The sequence below is a fragment of the Protopterus annectens genome, chromosome 7.part0 (genome assembly GCF_019279795.1).
Source record: "Protopterus annectens isolate FY-2018-M chromosome 7.part0, PAN1.0, whole genome shotgun sequence".
NCBI lineage: Eukaryota > Metazoa > Chordata > Ceratodontiformes > Protopteridae > Protopterus > Protopterus annectens.
The window spans coordinates 36,253,466-36,271,520 of record NC_056739.1 but is presented as its reverse complement, the minus strand read 5'-3'; the positions used below and the strand labels follow the sequence as shown (position 1 = coordinate 36,271,520).

General features: G+C 37.2%; 1 protein-coding gene across 2 annotated transcripts in view; it reads left to right on the top strand.

The window, feature by feature from the left end:
- The window catches only part of CELSR2 (cadherin EGF LAG seven-pass G-type receptor 2), a 1,401,203-nt gene that overhangs the window by 1,089,754 nt on the left and 293,394 nt on the right, over positions 1-18,055 (top strand). For both annotated transcript variants that reach the window (XM_044076472.1, XM_044076471.1), the window contains exon 19: positions 8,024-8,207. In XM_044076472.1, coding sequence (XP_043932407.1) covers positions 8,024-8,207 — 184 coding nt within the window. The remainder of the gene's footprint in view (positions 1-8,023; positions 8,208-18,055) is intronic.

The window sequence follows — 18,055 nt, the reverse complement described above, 5'->3', positions numbered from 1 at the left end:
TAGTTTAAGTGCTGTAGGATTATTTTCTAGACTGTTGGTTATCATTCAGTCACCTGACCTGCCCTTAGAACTACATGGGGCCGTATTTGTATTTGGGACTTATTTAGCTGTGACATGCCATGAGAGATAGTCAGGCTTTCATCTTTTCATATATTCTTTACTGAGAAATGCTGACCCAGTCTTAGCTTGGTTGATGTTGCATGGCTTATATTCCATGACAGGAGAATCAAGGCATATACTAGTCTGATGGAGAAAAAAAATATTTTTTGACTGTCCTGATAGTGACCTCGGATGATTGTATAGGTTCTGGTACAGAAGGTCAGCTAGGGAGGAAGTCATCAAGCGGACAGTGGCCAGATTTCTCATCCTTAGGGTTGAGGAGTGGATGGGCTGCTTCTGCTACATTGTTGACCTTAGGTGGACACTCCAGGTGCAGTAGCCATTAAGGAGACAAAAGTTAAAACAAAGACAGCAGCTCTGTGGGAGAAGCATACCTTTATAAGGCAACAGGCTCAGGACTTGACACAAATCAACAAATCTTCCACAAACTGCACAAATGCTCTCAGGGACTAGCAGTAAATCTGAGATGAGGAGTTCTGTCCTCACCAACCAACAACACTACAAGTGCAGGCCTTTAGTTAGGTTGCCATCTGAAACTTTTCCAGGTGGCTAGCCGTGCTCATTTTGCCAGTAATCTGTTTTTGTCTTGCATTCAGCAAACAGTAGAGAAGCAGCCCAGACTAATTTGTGTCAGAAAAGTAGTTCTTCAACTTGAAGTCCCTTTTGGTCGCAGTAAGGCTGGGTTTCAACCTGCAGGTGTCAGTATCAGCACTGACAGACCAGTGTCTCAGAACTACGTGATCATTTGACATGACTGCACCACCACTGTTGACATTGTCATGAAGAGTACCATCAGGACTGTGGCTTGACATCAGCCTGGTGGAATTAGTTTCAGTACCAGTTTCATCAGTCCTGTTATTGATATTGCCATGGTCAGCATGCATCTGGTGTCAAGGTAGAGATTGCACTCTTTCTGCTCCATTGTTAGTGGTCAGCCCTGGGGACATTGTTTTTAGTATTTATTTATTTAGTTAGTTTATTGACATTTGTTAACCGAGAAAGTCTACTGGGTCAGAACCCCATTTTCAGTGGAGGCCCGAGGAGAAAAGCTCCACAAATATGACATAACAAATGAACATACAGAGCAAAATTTTAACAAAAATACATTAAATGAGTTAATTTCTACAACAACATATAGCTGGTAGGTTGCTACAAGCAAGATAATATAAAAGACACAAAACATATATGCACTATATATGATACAGTCGTAGTGATGATAATGTGGGTGGAAGTACAATAAGTCAAGGTGTGATATTTGGTGGAGGTAGAGAGAGATGATGTGAACGAAAAGAATGACGGGAATGGATATCGATCCCAGCTCCACCTTCGGCATTTGACATCAAGCCTGTCAGCGCCAAGAATTGTATCGATGTTAGTATCCAAGCCAACGATGCAGACTGTAGGCTCTGCTGCATTTGCAGCTCTCAGCACCTGCTTTGACTGTGAATTTGATGTCTACAAGATGCACTTCCTTGATTGGCTGCCCATCATCTGTCAGCACAGGACAGAGAGGTCATTGGGTCCTTGCAGGATCGCTGCTGCGTATGTGAATCCTTGCTAGTCTCTTCAACATTCACAGATGTTTCACCTTTTAGGCCCAGTAGGAAGCACATTCCTCCTTTAGAGTTCCCCACCCCAGGTATTGACACAAACGAGAGCATTGATTCCCAGCTACCTCCCACCAGATGACCCAAGTGTCAAGGTGGTCTTACAGATGCTAAGGCAAATAGGGGTGACCCCAAACACTCTTCAGTGCACCTTGCAAGAGGCTTGTCTTTCATCCAGCCTTCTTCCTGGCTGATGGTGTATCATGTGGTAAAAGACATATGAAAAGATCCTGATATTTGTGCAACTGTCCGGAGGAGTTCAGAAAAAAAACATCCTGTTCTCGCAAAGACTGGACCTACTGGGCAGAAACTCCCAGGACAGACTCCAGTGTTGCTGTAGCAGCTCTGAAAAAGGCTCCTCCTCTGCAGAGTCCAGCTGTCCATTCCAAAGATGAAAAATTGGGGGACCTGGAGGGTTGGGGAAGCATCTTAATGCATCATCTGCATTTGCCCTGTGGCTCGTGAAGTACCAGTTACATATGTTATGATTCAGCTAAAGCTGACTGATGAAATTAGCCAGTCACCGGAAGGTTTACCTGATATAGAGACTTGCAGTACAGATTGCATTTTCAAGTGGCACCCATGAAATGAGTTGCAAACTTGACCATGTGCCTTCCTCTCTGTTTGTCTGGTGGTGCAGTGAGGGCAGTGGACATTGGCGTAGCCCTTTTGGCAGTTGCAGCTGGGCACTGCTTCTTTCCTGCAGGGGTGCAAACAGCAGTCTAATCTCTGAGACCTTCCTTGACTATCTCACTCTGTAAATGGACTTTCCTCTCATTTTAATGCCTGCCTGGCCATCATGTATGATGAGTGGCTCAGGGCTTTGCAGGTGTCTTTCACATCCCTCTCATGCCCACTTTCTTCCCTTGCCAGACTCACCAAAAAGTGTGGACTTTAGTGACAGAAGCCAGGCAGGGAGGGGGAAGAGTGGAGTGAGGTCAACTCATCTTTCTGTGGAGGTATAGAGGGATGCCCACACTCAGCAGCACACTGGGTGGTGCAGTTTCCTTGGTGGAGAGCAGGGAAACCACCTCTCATTCTTCAAGGAGAGGTGGGCGGGGCTGCCTGAGATGTGAGAGGAAACTCTCCTTGCAGAAATGAGGGGATACCCTTCGTTAAGCCCATCTCACATCCCTTCTTGGGGCCTCACCGGATGCAGATGGGAGTAAGGCAACTTACAAAAATCTTCAACCACCCTGATAGCCATCTAAATGAATATTTCCTCCTGGTTGACTCTCAAGGGGATGCAATGGGCTGATTGACTGGGAGGGGGTCAGCAATCATCAGACAGCAGTGACAAAAAACAGGAAAAAGTATGTAAGAAAGGAGGTGTAAACATCTTGCCAAAATTAGCTGTCCAGAAGGTCCCACCTGACTAGAAAGAATGTGCCTTTTACTGCAAGTTCCTTTTAGATCCTTGAAAGACATAGAACCTTTGGCCTACGTTCAGTCTGAGTAGCCTAAATGCATTCATCCCTTAAGAGTTTTTTTATATGGTCACAGTGCAGTCCACCCTTGCCTGCCTGTCTAAAAGAGACCAGATGTGTTCTTTGGACCTCCAGGATGCCCAACTTCACATATAGATCATCACAAAATCCAGGAGGTTTCTACATTTTAGGGAGGAGGACATTTGTTATCCATTCCAAACCATTCCATTTAGCGTCATTGCAGCCGGAGAGTATTCATCAGATTCAGGCTTAAACAGTAAATCAAAGGCTGCGTCCTTCTAACTTCAGCAAGTAGTCTGGTGTCTGTGAGGAATTCTCTTCCAGTCTCTGAAAATTGCAATGACTGCAGAATTGTAGCTGAAAGCCATCTAAATTGCTCACATTCATTGAGTGCATGTTGCACATTTTGTCTTGTAAGGCTGGTCTTTTTTCAGAAAGAATCCTCCCTTTACGAATGTAGTATGTCATGTCTTTCAGGGTCATTCACTTGCTGCCTTATGGTGCTTGAAAACTTTCGTAAGAGCAGTAGATATTTACATGGTTTCCAGTGCTAGGTTTTACGTGAGTGTTTTGCAGTGAACATTAAAAAAAGGTGAGTGGTTTCAGTTGATAGGTGTCACGTTACAGCAAGTAAAGCTGTCTGGGATTTTTAAGTCCGACTAAAACTAGTATATGTGCACACCAGACGTGATTGTGGACAATCCGTTTTAATCTCTGTCTCTCTAATTGTCATTCATTATGGATTCCTCTGTTCTAAGGTGGGAAGGGCATTTTCAAGGACATGTGGTCCAAGAAGCATGATTGTTATCAGAGGTCATTGTGCATGCCATCATTTCGACATGGTAGCAGTTCTGCTAGCATTGCTGCCTTTCGGGGCTTCTTGACTTGGGGTGTTGTTACCTTCCCTGTTGACAATGTGTCAGTGGTCTGGCACATTAACATGCAGAGATAAACTCACTTCTACTTCTTAAAGTGATGAGGGTGAGAAGAGGCTCCTAATGGCTTATTTTTTTTTTAAATATAATTTTTATTTCATTTTTCCTTTAACTACAATGAACCGTATAGTACAAGGTGAAAGTAAGTATAACAATAAGTTACATAAGATTGCAAAAAACAAGTAATGCATACAGATTACAAGGCATATATGATGACTGAGCTTGATATTTTAAAAAAAGGCAAGCAGAAAAGAGAAACAGACATTCTTTTAATTGTAATAGGCATTAATAAGACAAGTATGCCCTGTGATGTTGAGTATGACTTAGAATTCATACAAGATATCAAGCAACTGAGCGTTAATATTAGCAGTATAACTTTAACCAGTTATTTTCTCAGGGGAAGAAATGTAATCATATGCCTGTGCCTATCAAAGCAACTGTTTACATTATTTACACTGGGTTGTCACTCATGCAGGTTGTTCTAGAAAAGTTTATAAGCTGATATTTTACATGCAATAGTGATAAATACAAATGTCTAAGTAGAGGGCACTTTGCTAAACCTAATGTATCTAGCACAATCTTTTTGTGAAAAGGTTGATTGTAGCCGTTATATCAAATTAAGTAGGAAAGTTGCTATTTGGTGGGGAATAAGAAAGAAAAATGAGGTGCTCTAGCTAACTTAGTGAGAATCTACCTAAGAACCTCTATTAAGCCTTTTCCAGTATTTCTGGAAATAGGTTAACTTCTTGTGGCTTACTGTTCTAAATTTGTTTGCTAAAACATATTTGATAGCTATAGATTTGAACTCTATCCAAGAAGTTTTGGATCTGTCTAGCCAGTTGAGGGCTATATAGGATTTCAGTGTTGTAATAATATGTTTAGACTCAAAATGTATAGGAGTTGGGGAAAATGTTTAATATTGCCATTTCCCATGAGAGGGTGGATTTCCTATAACCTGCTTTCTCCAGTTTTGCTCTTAAAGAGCACCATCGTTTATAGATGTTTTTGCAAAACCAGAATATGTGGAGAGTGTCTGCTATTGAATTAGAACATGTAGGGCAGAAAGGTGACGAATTAGCATTTATTTTGCTCAGAAAAAGTGGTGTGTGATAAGCTTTTATTAATCATAAATTGAGTGTAAATTAATTTTTTAAAGGGAGTTAGTTTTATAGTTATATCGATTGCTGCTAGTTTTTGTTCATTAGTTAGTTTATTATTTTGACTCATCCACTAGTTGTAATATAACATTACATCTTGGTATTTAATTTGAGTAATTAGTCTATAAGTGTTTGATAACATTTTAGTCCTCAATAACAGAAGGGAAATGATTTGTTGACATAAATGAAAACCTTGTAGAGTTACGTTAATTTCTGTTGTCATCAAAGTTACTAGATATAATATTTGTTTAATAATTAAGTGGTATGTTTTACTTGCTGCTAGAGAATCTATAATAGAACTCAATGGTAGATCTTTCATTTGATAAAATTCCCAGACTATACATTTCTTTATGACTGGGCAATTATCTAGATTTAGCATATTATTATTAAGTTTGATATTCGGGTTCATGTGAATTGGTTGAGCCATAATTAAGGAGTTCTTTAAGTTTAAGGAAGTTACACACTTTTGGAAATATGTCACATTATTGACTATGGTGGGATATATTTTGAAGTCTTTTAGAGTTTTGTAATTGAGAAAAGGTATAGCCCTTGGATTTATATTGGAGGAACTAAGATGTTGGTGATAAATTTTGATCCAGAGAAGGTGCCATGATGTATCAGAAGGTTCATAGTTGACTAGTATGATATGATTGGCATTAATAATAAGAGAATATGTCTGAAAGTCGGGGAGGCTCAGACCACCTTTCTCTTTGGGCAGGGTTAACTTTGTGTAACTAATTCTAGTATTCTTTGGGTGCCAAATAAATTTGCCTAATGTTGCTTTCATTTTAGAAAAAAAAACTGTTTGGAATGTTTTGGTTGATGACATAAAAATGATATAAAATTTTAGGGAGGATATTCATTCTGATGATTGCTGTCTTGGAGAGAAGAGAAAGGTTTAAGTTTTTCTATCTATCAAGATCCTCAATAACTTTTGACGAAACTTTGTAAAGGTTTTTTTTTTTATAATTGTCTTGTGCGGGTGAGTAAAAGTAATGCCCAGGTATTTGAGTGAATAATCTACTTTAATCTTTGTTTCTGAGAAGAAGAACTCTTTGTGGCTTAGAGGGTTTAACAGGAATATTTTTGATTTACTTGGATTCATGGCATAGTTTGAGATTGCAGAAAACTTGTTAATGGAGCTTAAGCTCTTTTCTTAGTCTGTGCAGGGAAATTCAAAATAGATGTTAAGATTGTCAGCAAATGCTGTGCATTTAACTTGGAATTTGGAAATGTAAATAGAATGGTTAAATGTTTTTTGGCTTAATTTCAGGAGGAGGGCCTCTAGATACAGGTTAAAAAGATAAGGAGAAAGCGGATAGCCCTGTCTTGTGCCATTAACTATTGGGATAGGGTTTGATTTAAGAGGCTGCTAATGGCTTATACAGTGCAACTTGTTGCATTGAAACTTACAACACTATTACATGTCCGAACTAACTGCATTGGCATGTAGGACTGTTGCCTTAAAGTACCGAGGAATTGAAATGTATGAAAATGTCAGCTGTGTCTTTGTTCTCTCTCATCTTTGTTCAGAATATTGTTCCAACACAGATTTATTAGAGCTAGTGTTTTGCATAGTAAAACATAGCTAGTGGGTATTTTTATCCACAGATCAATTTTTTTCTGAATATGCTGTTAGTAGTGTTACTGAATGCGGTTTTGTTCTTTCATGGGTACGTTCTAATTTTTTGCATTCTTTATCTGTAACTGCACTGTTTTCTTATTGTTTATTCACTTTTAAGCTCTTGTGGCTGGTCTTTATTATATATGTATTACTGCTCATTATTATCTGAGAGGAAGGTTATCATATACAGTGATTAACAAATTGTGTGTCTGTATCTCTCCGTAGCTAGATAATTTGGGCCTACTAAGATTGAAAATATTACTGTGCATAATTACAAATTTGGCTTGTCTAATAAAAGAACATCAGGTAAAAGGAGGACCCCAGCAATACATTCCAGGGTGGTGGTAGTACGTCTGTGCCGGGAAGAAAGCTATGGAGAATTGGAGTATTCTGCCAGCCTTCCCTTGGAATTATGTATCATCTTTTGGTGTGAAAATAATAACTTTTGTGAAAAGTATTTATCATGGGTAAGGGGCAGTAGAAGACCCTGTAGTTTTTAAGAGAGAGCAGTGAAAAGGGAACCCAGACTGCTAGGTTAAAGACTTAATTCTGAAGTAGCCCATGTGTAGTCTAATACGGGAGTGGATGTTATAAGCTACTATACAGCACAGCAGTGCATATTCCTTTTATGCTCTTGGGGTCTGGTTGAATTTTGTGAATAGATCATTGAGTTAGACTTGTCTGCACTTTCTTCCTGTCCTTTTACCTTCTAGGTACCTGTGGTATGACTCCGGAGAGCATCCCTCTAGTGCCAGCTAGATCTTCTCCTCATGCATCAGTGACAGTGCATGAAAGTGATCCTCACATTTTGGTGGCAGTAACCACTTTTTCATAACGTTTGTCCAGCAGCATTGATTGAAACTCCATTTGTGCTGTCACATATATATTCTTATAAAGGAGAATGAAGGCTAGTGTATGTGAAGTGAGAGAGGGGGGCATCTTTTTTGGTAAAATTTGGTGATGTGACTCATGCTTTTCCATAGCCGTGCATTTACTTGGAAGTATTTTCATATGGTCCTGAGATATGTCAGCCAAATGTCTAGAGATGTAGTCTGTTCTAAAAGATGCTACAACTGGTTTTGGGTTGGGGTAAGTTTTTCTATAACTGCAGTTACCTTTGTTTTGCGATTAGAACCTTATAAAGGTGGGAAGTGCACTCCTGGATGAAGCCAACAAGCAGCACTGGGATTTGATCCAGCATACGGAGGGTGGCACAGCACGCATGCTGAAGTACTATGAGGACTATGCCAGTGTGTTAGCACAGAACATGAAGAAGACCTACCTCAGCCCTTTCACCATTGTGACACCAAATATCGGTAAGCACAACACTAGCTGTTTGCAAATGCAATGTGGGGCCACCTTGTACATTCTATTTTATGTATATCCACTTTGTACATTCTGTTCAAAGTGCTGCAGCTGAATGTCAATTGAACAGGGATAGATGACAGGTTTGCAATATGATAATTTTTATTTGCAGTGATTATTATTATTGTTGTTATAATATTGTTATTAATATTGAAGCTTTTGCAAACAGCCAGCATTGCTCAGCTCTTGATCTTGACATCTGTATGCCTTACTGGATAGGAAAGGTTGTGTACTTTTTTGGTTTACCCATTCATGTAACAACTATTAGTAGTGACCTTCCTGAATGTGTAGAGTTATGCTTATGTATAAGTAGTTCGATCCTCCCCACTGCGAACTGCTGTTTGGCTTTCACCATATCAGCGAGCAGTGCGTGTCCTCTGAGTCGTGAGCTGCATGCAGACGTGTTAGATGTGTAGTAGTAAAAGGCGGGTTAGCAGAAGTTTGGCGTGATGTGTTAGATGTGTAGTAGTAAAAGGCATGTTAGTAGAAGTTCGGCGTGACGTGTTAGATTTGTAGTAGTGAAAAGCGTAGTAGCAGAAGTTTGGCGTGACGTGTTAGATGTGCAGTAGTAAAAGGCGTATTAGCAGAAGTTTGGCGTGGTGTTAGATGTGTAGTAGTAAAAGGCGTGTTAGCAGAAGTTTGGCGTGACGTGTTAGATGTGTAGTAGTGAAAGGCGTATTAGCAGAAGTTTGGCGTGATGTGTTAGATGTGTAGTAGTAAAAGGCGTGTTAGTAGAAGTTCGGCGTGACGTGTTAGATTTGTAGTAGTAAAAGACATGTTAGTAGAAGTTCGGCATGACGTGTTAGATTTGTAGTAGTGAAAGGCGTATTAGCAGAAGTTTGGCGTGACGTGTTAGATGTGCAGTAGTAAAAGGCGTATTAGCAGAAGTTTGGCGTGACGTGTTAGATGTGTAGTAGTGAAAGGCGTAGTAGCAGAAGTTTGGCGTGATGTGTTAGATGTGTAGTAGTAAAAGACGTGTTAGTAGAAGTTCGGCGTGACGTGTTAGATTTGTAGTAGTGAAAGGCGTAGTAGCAGAAGTTTGGCGTGACGTGTTAGATGTGCAGTAGTGAAAGGCGTATTAGCAGAAGTTTGGCGTGACGTGTTAGATGTGCAGTAGTGAAAGGCGTATTAGCAGAAGTTTGGCGTGACGTGTTAGATGTGCAGTAGTGAAAGGCGTATTAGCAGAAGTTTGGCGTGACGTGTTAGATGTGCAGTAGTGAAAGGCGATTAGCAGAAGTTTGACGTGACGTGTTAGATGTGCAGTAGTGAAAGGCGTATTAGCAGAGGTTTGGCGTGACGTGTTAGATGTGCAGTAGTGAAAGGTGTATTAGCAGAAGTTTGGCGTGACGTGTTAGATGTGCAGTAGTGAAAGGCGTGTTAGCAGACGTTTGGCTTGACGTGTTAGATGTGCAGTAGTAAAAGGCGTGTTAGCAGACGTTTGGCGTGTACCGATATTGATATGTAGAGCTGCAGAGCAGCAAAACACTGCAATGTACATTTGTATCTCACACGACATATTTAGGAAATATGTACGATTAAGAGACCAAATAAAGGCAGACGTTTTAATACTGATAAAAAAGCTGCTAGAGCATCTGAAAGTGTCTTTCTTATGAGGCCCTGTCTTATACTGTGCATTTTTAAAAAGCATGCATTGTCTCTTTTTAAAAAAAAAGTGTGTGTGTATGTATGCATACGTATGTGTATGTGTAAATATATATATAATATATATGTATGTGTGTAAATATATATGATTCCCCCTTGAGTAATCAAACTTACAGAATGTCGACTCGCAGAACAGCAAGACGACATCGACAAGTCATAACACTGAACTCCCAGAACAACGAAATTCACCTCCGGGAAACTAACCACTTGGCCACCACTGAGGAAAATAACATCATTAGTTAATTAAAACTTCGTACTGTGAAAAATACAATTGTACATAAATACAACCCACGGGAGTGGGGGACTTTGCTACCAAAATGTAACAACTCTGAGATCGCACTGTGGTGCAGGAAAGGGCAAGGGTTGTCAGTGGTGGCCAAGTCGTTAGTTTCCCCAAGGAGAATTTCACCGTTCCGAGAGTTCAGTGTTATGACTTGTTGATGATGTCATCTTGCTGTGCTGCGAGTTGACGTCCTGTAAGTTCGATTACTCAAAGGAGACTTTTGTAGATATATATATATATATATATATATATGGATATAGATATATAGACAGCTATATATAAACACATACATGTAAAATGTGTGTATCACATATATGTGCACACACACAATGGCCCTGATTTCTAAAGACTTGCTGTCAGACTAAGTGACCACTTACACTGAGATCAGGCTGAGAGCAAGTGCTTTGCATTCTGGTCCCTGTAGTAAGCCTGTTTATATACAGGCTTTGCACTGAAGTCCCTTACAATGAGAGCAGCTCACTCTTTTGGAATGTGGCCTAGTGTGCGTACACACACACTGCACAGTTACTCCCATATGTGAATATACCCATGTGTGGATGTGTTCTTTGTGTGATTATATGCTGTAGTAAGTGCTTTTGCTTACTTGTAACAGTCTTTTGCACGGCTGTTTAAAGTTGGGTAATGGGCTGCACCTTACCGTGTATGTCCTTATTCATTTGTGACAGCTACTCTGTTTTAATTTTCGGGGAGGTCATAGTAAAAAAACGCTGTAAAGATACTTTTGATATATATTATTTTTTCTATGCTCCACATGATACACTTACCAGGTGCATTATAAACCATGATATGTAGGTTCAAACTTTATTTAAATGATGTTTCCTACAGGGCATTTTTCTCTTAGAATAACATTTTCTGAATCAGATGCTGAATTATAGAACTTCTGAGTCAAAGTAAGGTTTCTGTCCTTGTATTAAATAATAACACAATAGTGTACATGTGGTCATAGATAGTAACTGTTCATTGCTAGTATTAAATAATGACTCAATAGTGTACATGTGGTCATAGATAGTAACTGTTCATTGCTAGTATTAAATAATGACACAATAGTGTACATGTGGACATGGATAGTAACTGTTCATTGCTAGTATTAAATAATGACTCAATAGTGTACATGTGGACATGGATAGTAACTGTTCTTTGCTAGTATTAAATAATGACACAATAGCACACATTTGGACTTGGAAATTAACTGTTCATTGCTACTACTAAATAATGACACAATAGTGTACGTGTGGACATGGATATAGTGACTGCTGTTTGCTTGTATTAAATAATGACACAATAGCGGTACATGTGGACATGGATAGTAACCGTTCCTTGCTTATATTAAATAATGACACAATAGCGTACATGTGGATATGGATAGTGACTGCTCTTTGCTTGTATTAAATAATGACACAATAGCATACATGTGGACATGGATAGTAACTTTTCATTGCTAGCATTAAATAATGACACAGTAGTGTACATTTGGACATGGATAGTAACTTGTCTTTGCTAGTATTAATGACACAATAGCATACATGTGGACATGGATAGTAACTGTTCATTGCTAGTATTAAATAATGACACTATAGTGTACATGTGGACATGGATAATAACTGTTCTTTGCTTGCATTAAATAATGACAAAATAGTGTACATGTGGACATGGATAGTAACTGTTCTTTGCTAGTATTAAATAATGACACAGTAGCATACATGTGGACATGGATATTAAGTGTTCCTGGCTTGTATTAAATAATGACACAATATCGTACATGTGGACATGGGTAGTAACTGTTTTTTGCTTGTATTAAATAATGACACAATAGTGTACATGTGGACATGGATAGTAACTGTTCTTTGCTTGTAATAAATAATGACAGTGTACATGTGGACATGGATAATAACTGTTCTTTGCTTGTATTAAATAATGACACAATAGTGTACATGTGGACATGGATAGTAACTGTTTTTTTACTTGTATTAAATAATGACACAATAGCATACATGTGGACATGGATAGTAACTGTTCTTTGTTTGTATTAAATAATGACACAATACTGTACATGTGGACATGGATAGTAACTTTTCTTTTTATTAAATTATGACACAATAGTGCATGTGTGAACATGGATAGTAACTGTTCTTTGCTTGTATAAAATAATGACACAATAGTGAACATGTGGACATGGATAATAACTGTGCTTTTTTAAATAATGGCACAGTAGCGTACATGTAGACATAGTAACTGTTATTTGCTTGTATTAAAAATGACACAGTAGTATACATGTGGACATGGACAGTAAATGTTCTTTGCTTGTATTAAATAATGACACAATAGTGTACATGTGGACATGGATAGTAAGTGGTCTTTGCTTGTATTAAATAATGACACAATAGTGTACATATGGGCATGGACAGTAACTGTGCTTTATTAAATAATGGCACAATAGCATACATGTGGACATGGATATCAACTGTACTTTGCTTGTATTAAATAATGACACAAAAGTGTACATATGGACATGGATAGTAACTGTTCTTTTTATTAAATAATGACACAATAGTGTACATGTGAACATAGTAACTGTTCTTTGCTTGTATAAAATAATGACACAATAGTGTACATGTGGACATGGATAGTATATGTTCTTTGCTTGTATTAAATAATGACACAATAGCATACATGTGGACAATGATAGTAACTGTTCTTTGTTTGTATTAAATAATGACACAATAGTGTACATATGGACATGGACAGTAACTGTGCTTTATTAAATAATGGCACAGTAGCGTACATGTAGACATAGTAACTGTTCTTTGCTTGTATTAAAAAATGACACAATAGTGTACATGTGGACATGGACAGTAAATGTTCTTTGCTTGTATTAAATAATGACACAATAGCTCACATGTGGACATGGATAGTAACTGTTCTTTGCTTGTGTTAAATAATGACACAGTAGTATACATGTGGACATGGATAGTAACTGTTCCTTGCTAGTATTAAATAATGACACAAAAGTGTACATGTGGACATGGATAGTAACTGTTCCTTGCTTTGCTAGTATTAAATAATGACACAAAAGTGTACATGTGGACATGGATAGTAACTGTTCCTTGCTTGTTCTAAATAATGACACAATAGTGTATGTGTGGACATGGATAGCGACTGCTCTTTGCTTGTATTAAATAATGACACAATAGCGTACATGTGGATATGGATAGTAACCGTTCCTTGCTTATATTAAATAATGACACAATAGCATACATGTGGATATGGATAGTGACTGCTCTTTGGTTGTATTAAATAATGACACAATAGCATACATGTGGACATGGATAGTTACTTTTCATTGCTAGCATTAAGTAACGACACAATAGTGTACATGTGGACATGGATGCTAACTGTTCTTTGCTAGTATTAATGACACAATAGCATACATGTGGACATGGATAGTAACTGTTCATTGCTAGTATTAAATAATGACACTATAGTGTACATGTGGACATGGATAGTAACTGTTCTTTGCTTGCATTAAATAATGACAAAATAGTGTACATGTGGACATGGCTAGTAACTGTTCATTGCTAGTGTTAAATAATGACACAGTAGCGTACATGTGGACATGGATAGTAAGTGTTCCTGGCTTGTATTAAATAATAACACAATATCATACATGTGGACATGGGTAGTAACTGTTTTTTGCTTGTATTAAGTAATGACACAATAGTGTACATGTGGACATGGATAGTAACTGTTCCTTGCTTGTATTAAATAATGACAACAGTGTACATGTGGACATGGATAATAACTGTTCTTTTTATTAAATAATGACACAATAGTGCATGTGTGAACATGGATAGTAACTATTCCTTCTTGTATAAAATAATGACACAATAGTGAACATGTGGACATGGATAATAACTGTGCTTTTTTAAATAATGGCACAGTAGCGTACATGTAGACATAGTAACTGTTATTTGCTTGTATTAAAAAATGACACAGTAGTGTACATGTGGACATGGACAGTAAATGTTCTTTGCTTGTATTAAAAAATGACACAATAGTGTACATGTGGACATGGATAGTAAGTGATCTTTGCTTGTATTAAATAATGACTCAATAGTGTACATATGGGCATGGACAGTAACTGTGCTTTATTAAATAATGGCACAGTAGCATACATGTGGACATGGATATCAACTGTACTTTGCTTGTATTAAATAATGACACAAAAGTGTACATATGGACATAGATAGTAACTGTTCTTTTTATTAAATAATGACACAATAGTGTACGTGTGAACATAGTAACTGTTCTTTGCTTGTATAAAATAATGAGACAATAGTGTACATGTGGACATGGACAGTAAGTGTGCTTTTTTTAAATAATGGCACAGTAGCGTACATGTAGACATAGTAACTGTTCTTTGCTTGTGTTAAATAATGACACAATAGCATACATGTGGACATGGATAGTAGCTGTTCTTTGCTTCTATTAAATAATGACACAGTAGTATACATGTGGACATGGATAGTAACTGTTCATTGCTAGTATTAAAAATTGACACAATAGTGTACATGGATAGTATATGTTCTTTGCTTGTATTAAATAATGACACAATAGCATACATGTGGACAATGATAGTAACTGTTCTTTGTTTGTATTAAATAATGACACAATAGTGTACATGTGGACATGGATAGTAACTGTTCCTTGCTTGTATTAAATAATGACACTATAGTGTACATGTGGACATCGATAGTAACTGCTCTTTGCTTGTATTAAATAATGACGCAATAGCGTACATGTGGACATGGATAGTAAGTGTTGTTTGCTTGTATTAAATAATGACACAATAGCTTACATGTGGACATGGATAGTAACTCTTCTTTGCTAGTATTAAATAATGACACAATAGCTTACATGTGGATGTGGATAGTAACTGTTCTTTGCTAGTATTAAGTAATGACACAGTAGTTTGCACGTGGACATGGATAGTAACTGTTCTTTGCAAGTATCAAATAATGACACAATAGCGTACATGTCTACATGGATAGTAACTGTTCATTGCTTGTGTTAAATAACTACATAATAGTGTACATGTGAACATGGATAGTACATGTTTTTTGCTTGTGTTAAATAAAGACACAATAGTGTACATGTGGACATAGATAGTAAGTGTTCTTTGCTTGTATTAAATAATGACACAATAGCGTACATTTGGACTTGGAAATTAACTGTTCATTGCTACTAATAAATAATGACACAATACATACATGTGGACATGGATAATAACTGTTCTTTGCTTTATTAAATAATGACACAATAGCGTACATGTGGACATGGATAGTAACTGTTCTTTGCTAGTATTAATGACAATAGCGTACATGTGGACATAGTACCTTTTCATTGCTTGTATTAAATAATGACACAATAGTGTACATGTGGACATGGCTAGTAACTGTTCATTGCTAGTATTAAATAATGACACAGTAGTGTACATGTGGACAGGGATAGTAAGTGTTCCTTGCTTGTACTACATGACACAATATCGTACATGTGGACATGGATAGTAACTGTTTTTTGCTTGTATTAATGACATAGTAGCATACATGTGGACATGGATAGTAAGTGTTCTTTGTTTGTATTAAGTAATGACACAGTAGCGTACATGTGTACATGGATAGTAACTGTTCTTTGTATTAAATAATGACACAATAGTGTACATGTGGACATGGATAGTAAGTGTTCTTTGCTGGTATTAAATAATGACACTATAGCGTACATGTGGACATGGATAGTAACTGTTCTTTGTATTAAATAATGACACAATAGTGTACATGTGGACATGGATAGTAAGTGTTCTTTGCTAGTATTAAATAATGACACAATAGGGTCTATATGGACATGGATACTAACTGTTCTTTGTTTTAAATAGTCACACAATAGTGTACGTGTGAACATGGATAGTAACTGTTCTCTGCTTGTATTAAATAAAGACACAATAGTGTACATGTGGACATGGACAATAACTGTGCTTTTTTAAGTAATGACACAATAGCGTACATGTGGACATGGATAGTAACTGTTCTTTGCTTTAATTAAATAATGACACAATAACATGTGGACATGGATAGTAAGTGTTCTTTGCTTGTGTTAAATAATGACACAATAGTGTACATGTGGACATGGATAGTAACTGTTCTTTGCTTGTATTAAATAATGACACAATATCATACATGTGGACATGGATAGTAACTGTTCCTTGCTTGTGTTAAATAAAGACACAATAGTGTACATGTGGACATGGATAGTAACTGTTCTTTGCTGGTATTAAATAATGACACTGTAGCGTACATGTGGACATGGATAGTAACTGTTCTTTGCTGGTATTAAATAATGACACTATAGCGTACATGTGGACATGGATAGTAACTGTTCATTGCTAGTATTAAATAATGACACTATAGTGTACATGTGGACATGGATAGTCACTGTTCTTTGCTTGCATTAAATAATGACAACATAGTGTACATGTGGACATGGCTAGTAACTGTTCATTGCTAGTATTAAATAATGACACAGTAGCGTACATGTGGACATGGATAGTAACTGTTCATTGCTAGTATTAAATAATGACACAGTAGCGTACATGTGGACATGGCTAGTAACTGTTCATTGCTAGTATTAAATAATGACACAGTAGCGTACATGTGGACATGGATAGTAACTGTTCATTGCTAGTATTAAATAATGACACAGTAGCGTACATGTGGACATGGATAGTAAGTGTTCCTGGCTTGTATTAAATAATGACACAATATCGTACATGTGGACATGGGTAGTAACTGTTTTTTGCTTGTATTAAGTAATGACACAATAGTGTACATGTGGACATGGATAGTAACTGTTCCTTGCTTGTATTAAATAATGACAACAGTGTACATGTGGACATGGATAATAACTGTTCTTTTTATTAAATAATGACACAATAGTGCATGTGTGAACATGGATAGTAACTGTTCTTTCTTGTATAAAATAATGACACAATAGTGAACATGTGGACATGGACAGTAACTGTGCTTTTTTAAATAATGGCACAGTAGCGTACATGTAGACATAGTAACTGTTATTTGCTTGTATTAAAAAATGACACAGTAGTGTACATGTGGACATGGACAGTAAATGTTCTTTGCTTGTATTAAAAAATGACACAATAGTGTACATGTGGACATGGATAGTAAGTGATCTTTGCTTGTATTAAATAATGACTCAATAGTGTACATATGGGCATGGACAGTAACTGTGCTTTATTAAATAATGGCACAGTAGCATACATGTGGACATGGATATCAACTGTACTTTGCTTGTATTAAATAATGACACAAAAGTGTACATATGGACATAGATAGTAACTGTTCTTTTTATTAAATAATGACACAATAGTGTACGTGTGAACATAGTAACTGTTCTTTGCTTGTATAAAATAATGAGACAATAGTGTACATGTGGACATGGACAGTAAGTGTGCTTTTTTTAAATAATGGCACAGTAGTGTACATGTAGACATAGTAACTGTTCTTTGCTTGTGTTAAATAATGACACAATAGCATACATGTGGACATGGATAGTAGCTGTTCTTTGCTTCTATTAAATAATGACACAGTAGTATACATGTGGACATGGATAGTAACTGTTCATTGCTAGTATTAAAAATTGACACAATAGTGTACATGGATAGTATATGTTCTTTGCTTGTATTAAATAATGACACAATAGCATACATGTGGACAATGATAGTAACTGTTCTTTGTTTGTATTAAATAATGACACAATAGTGTA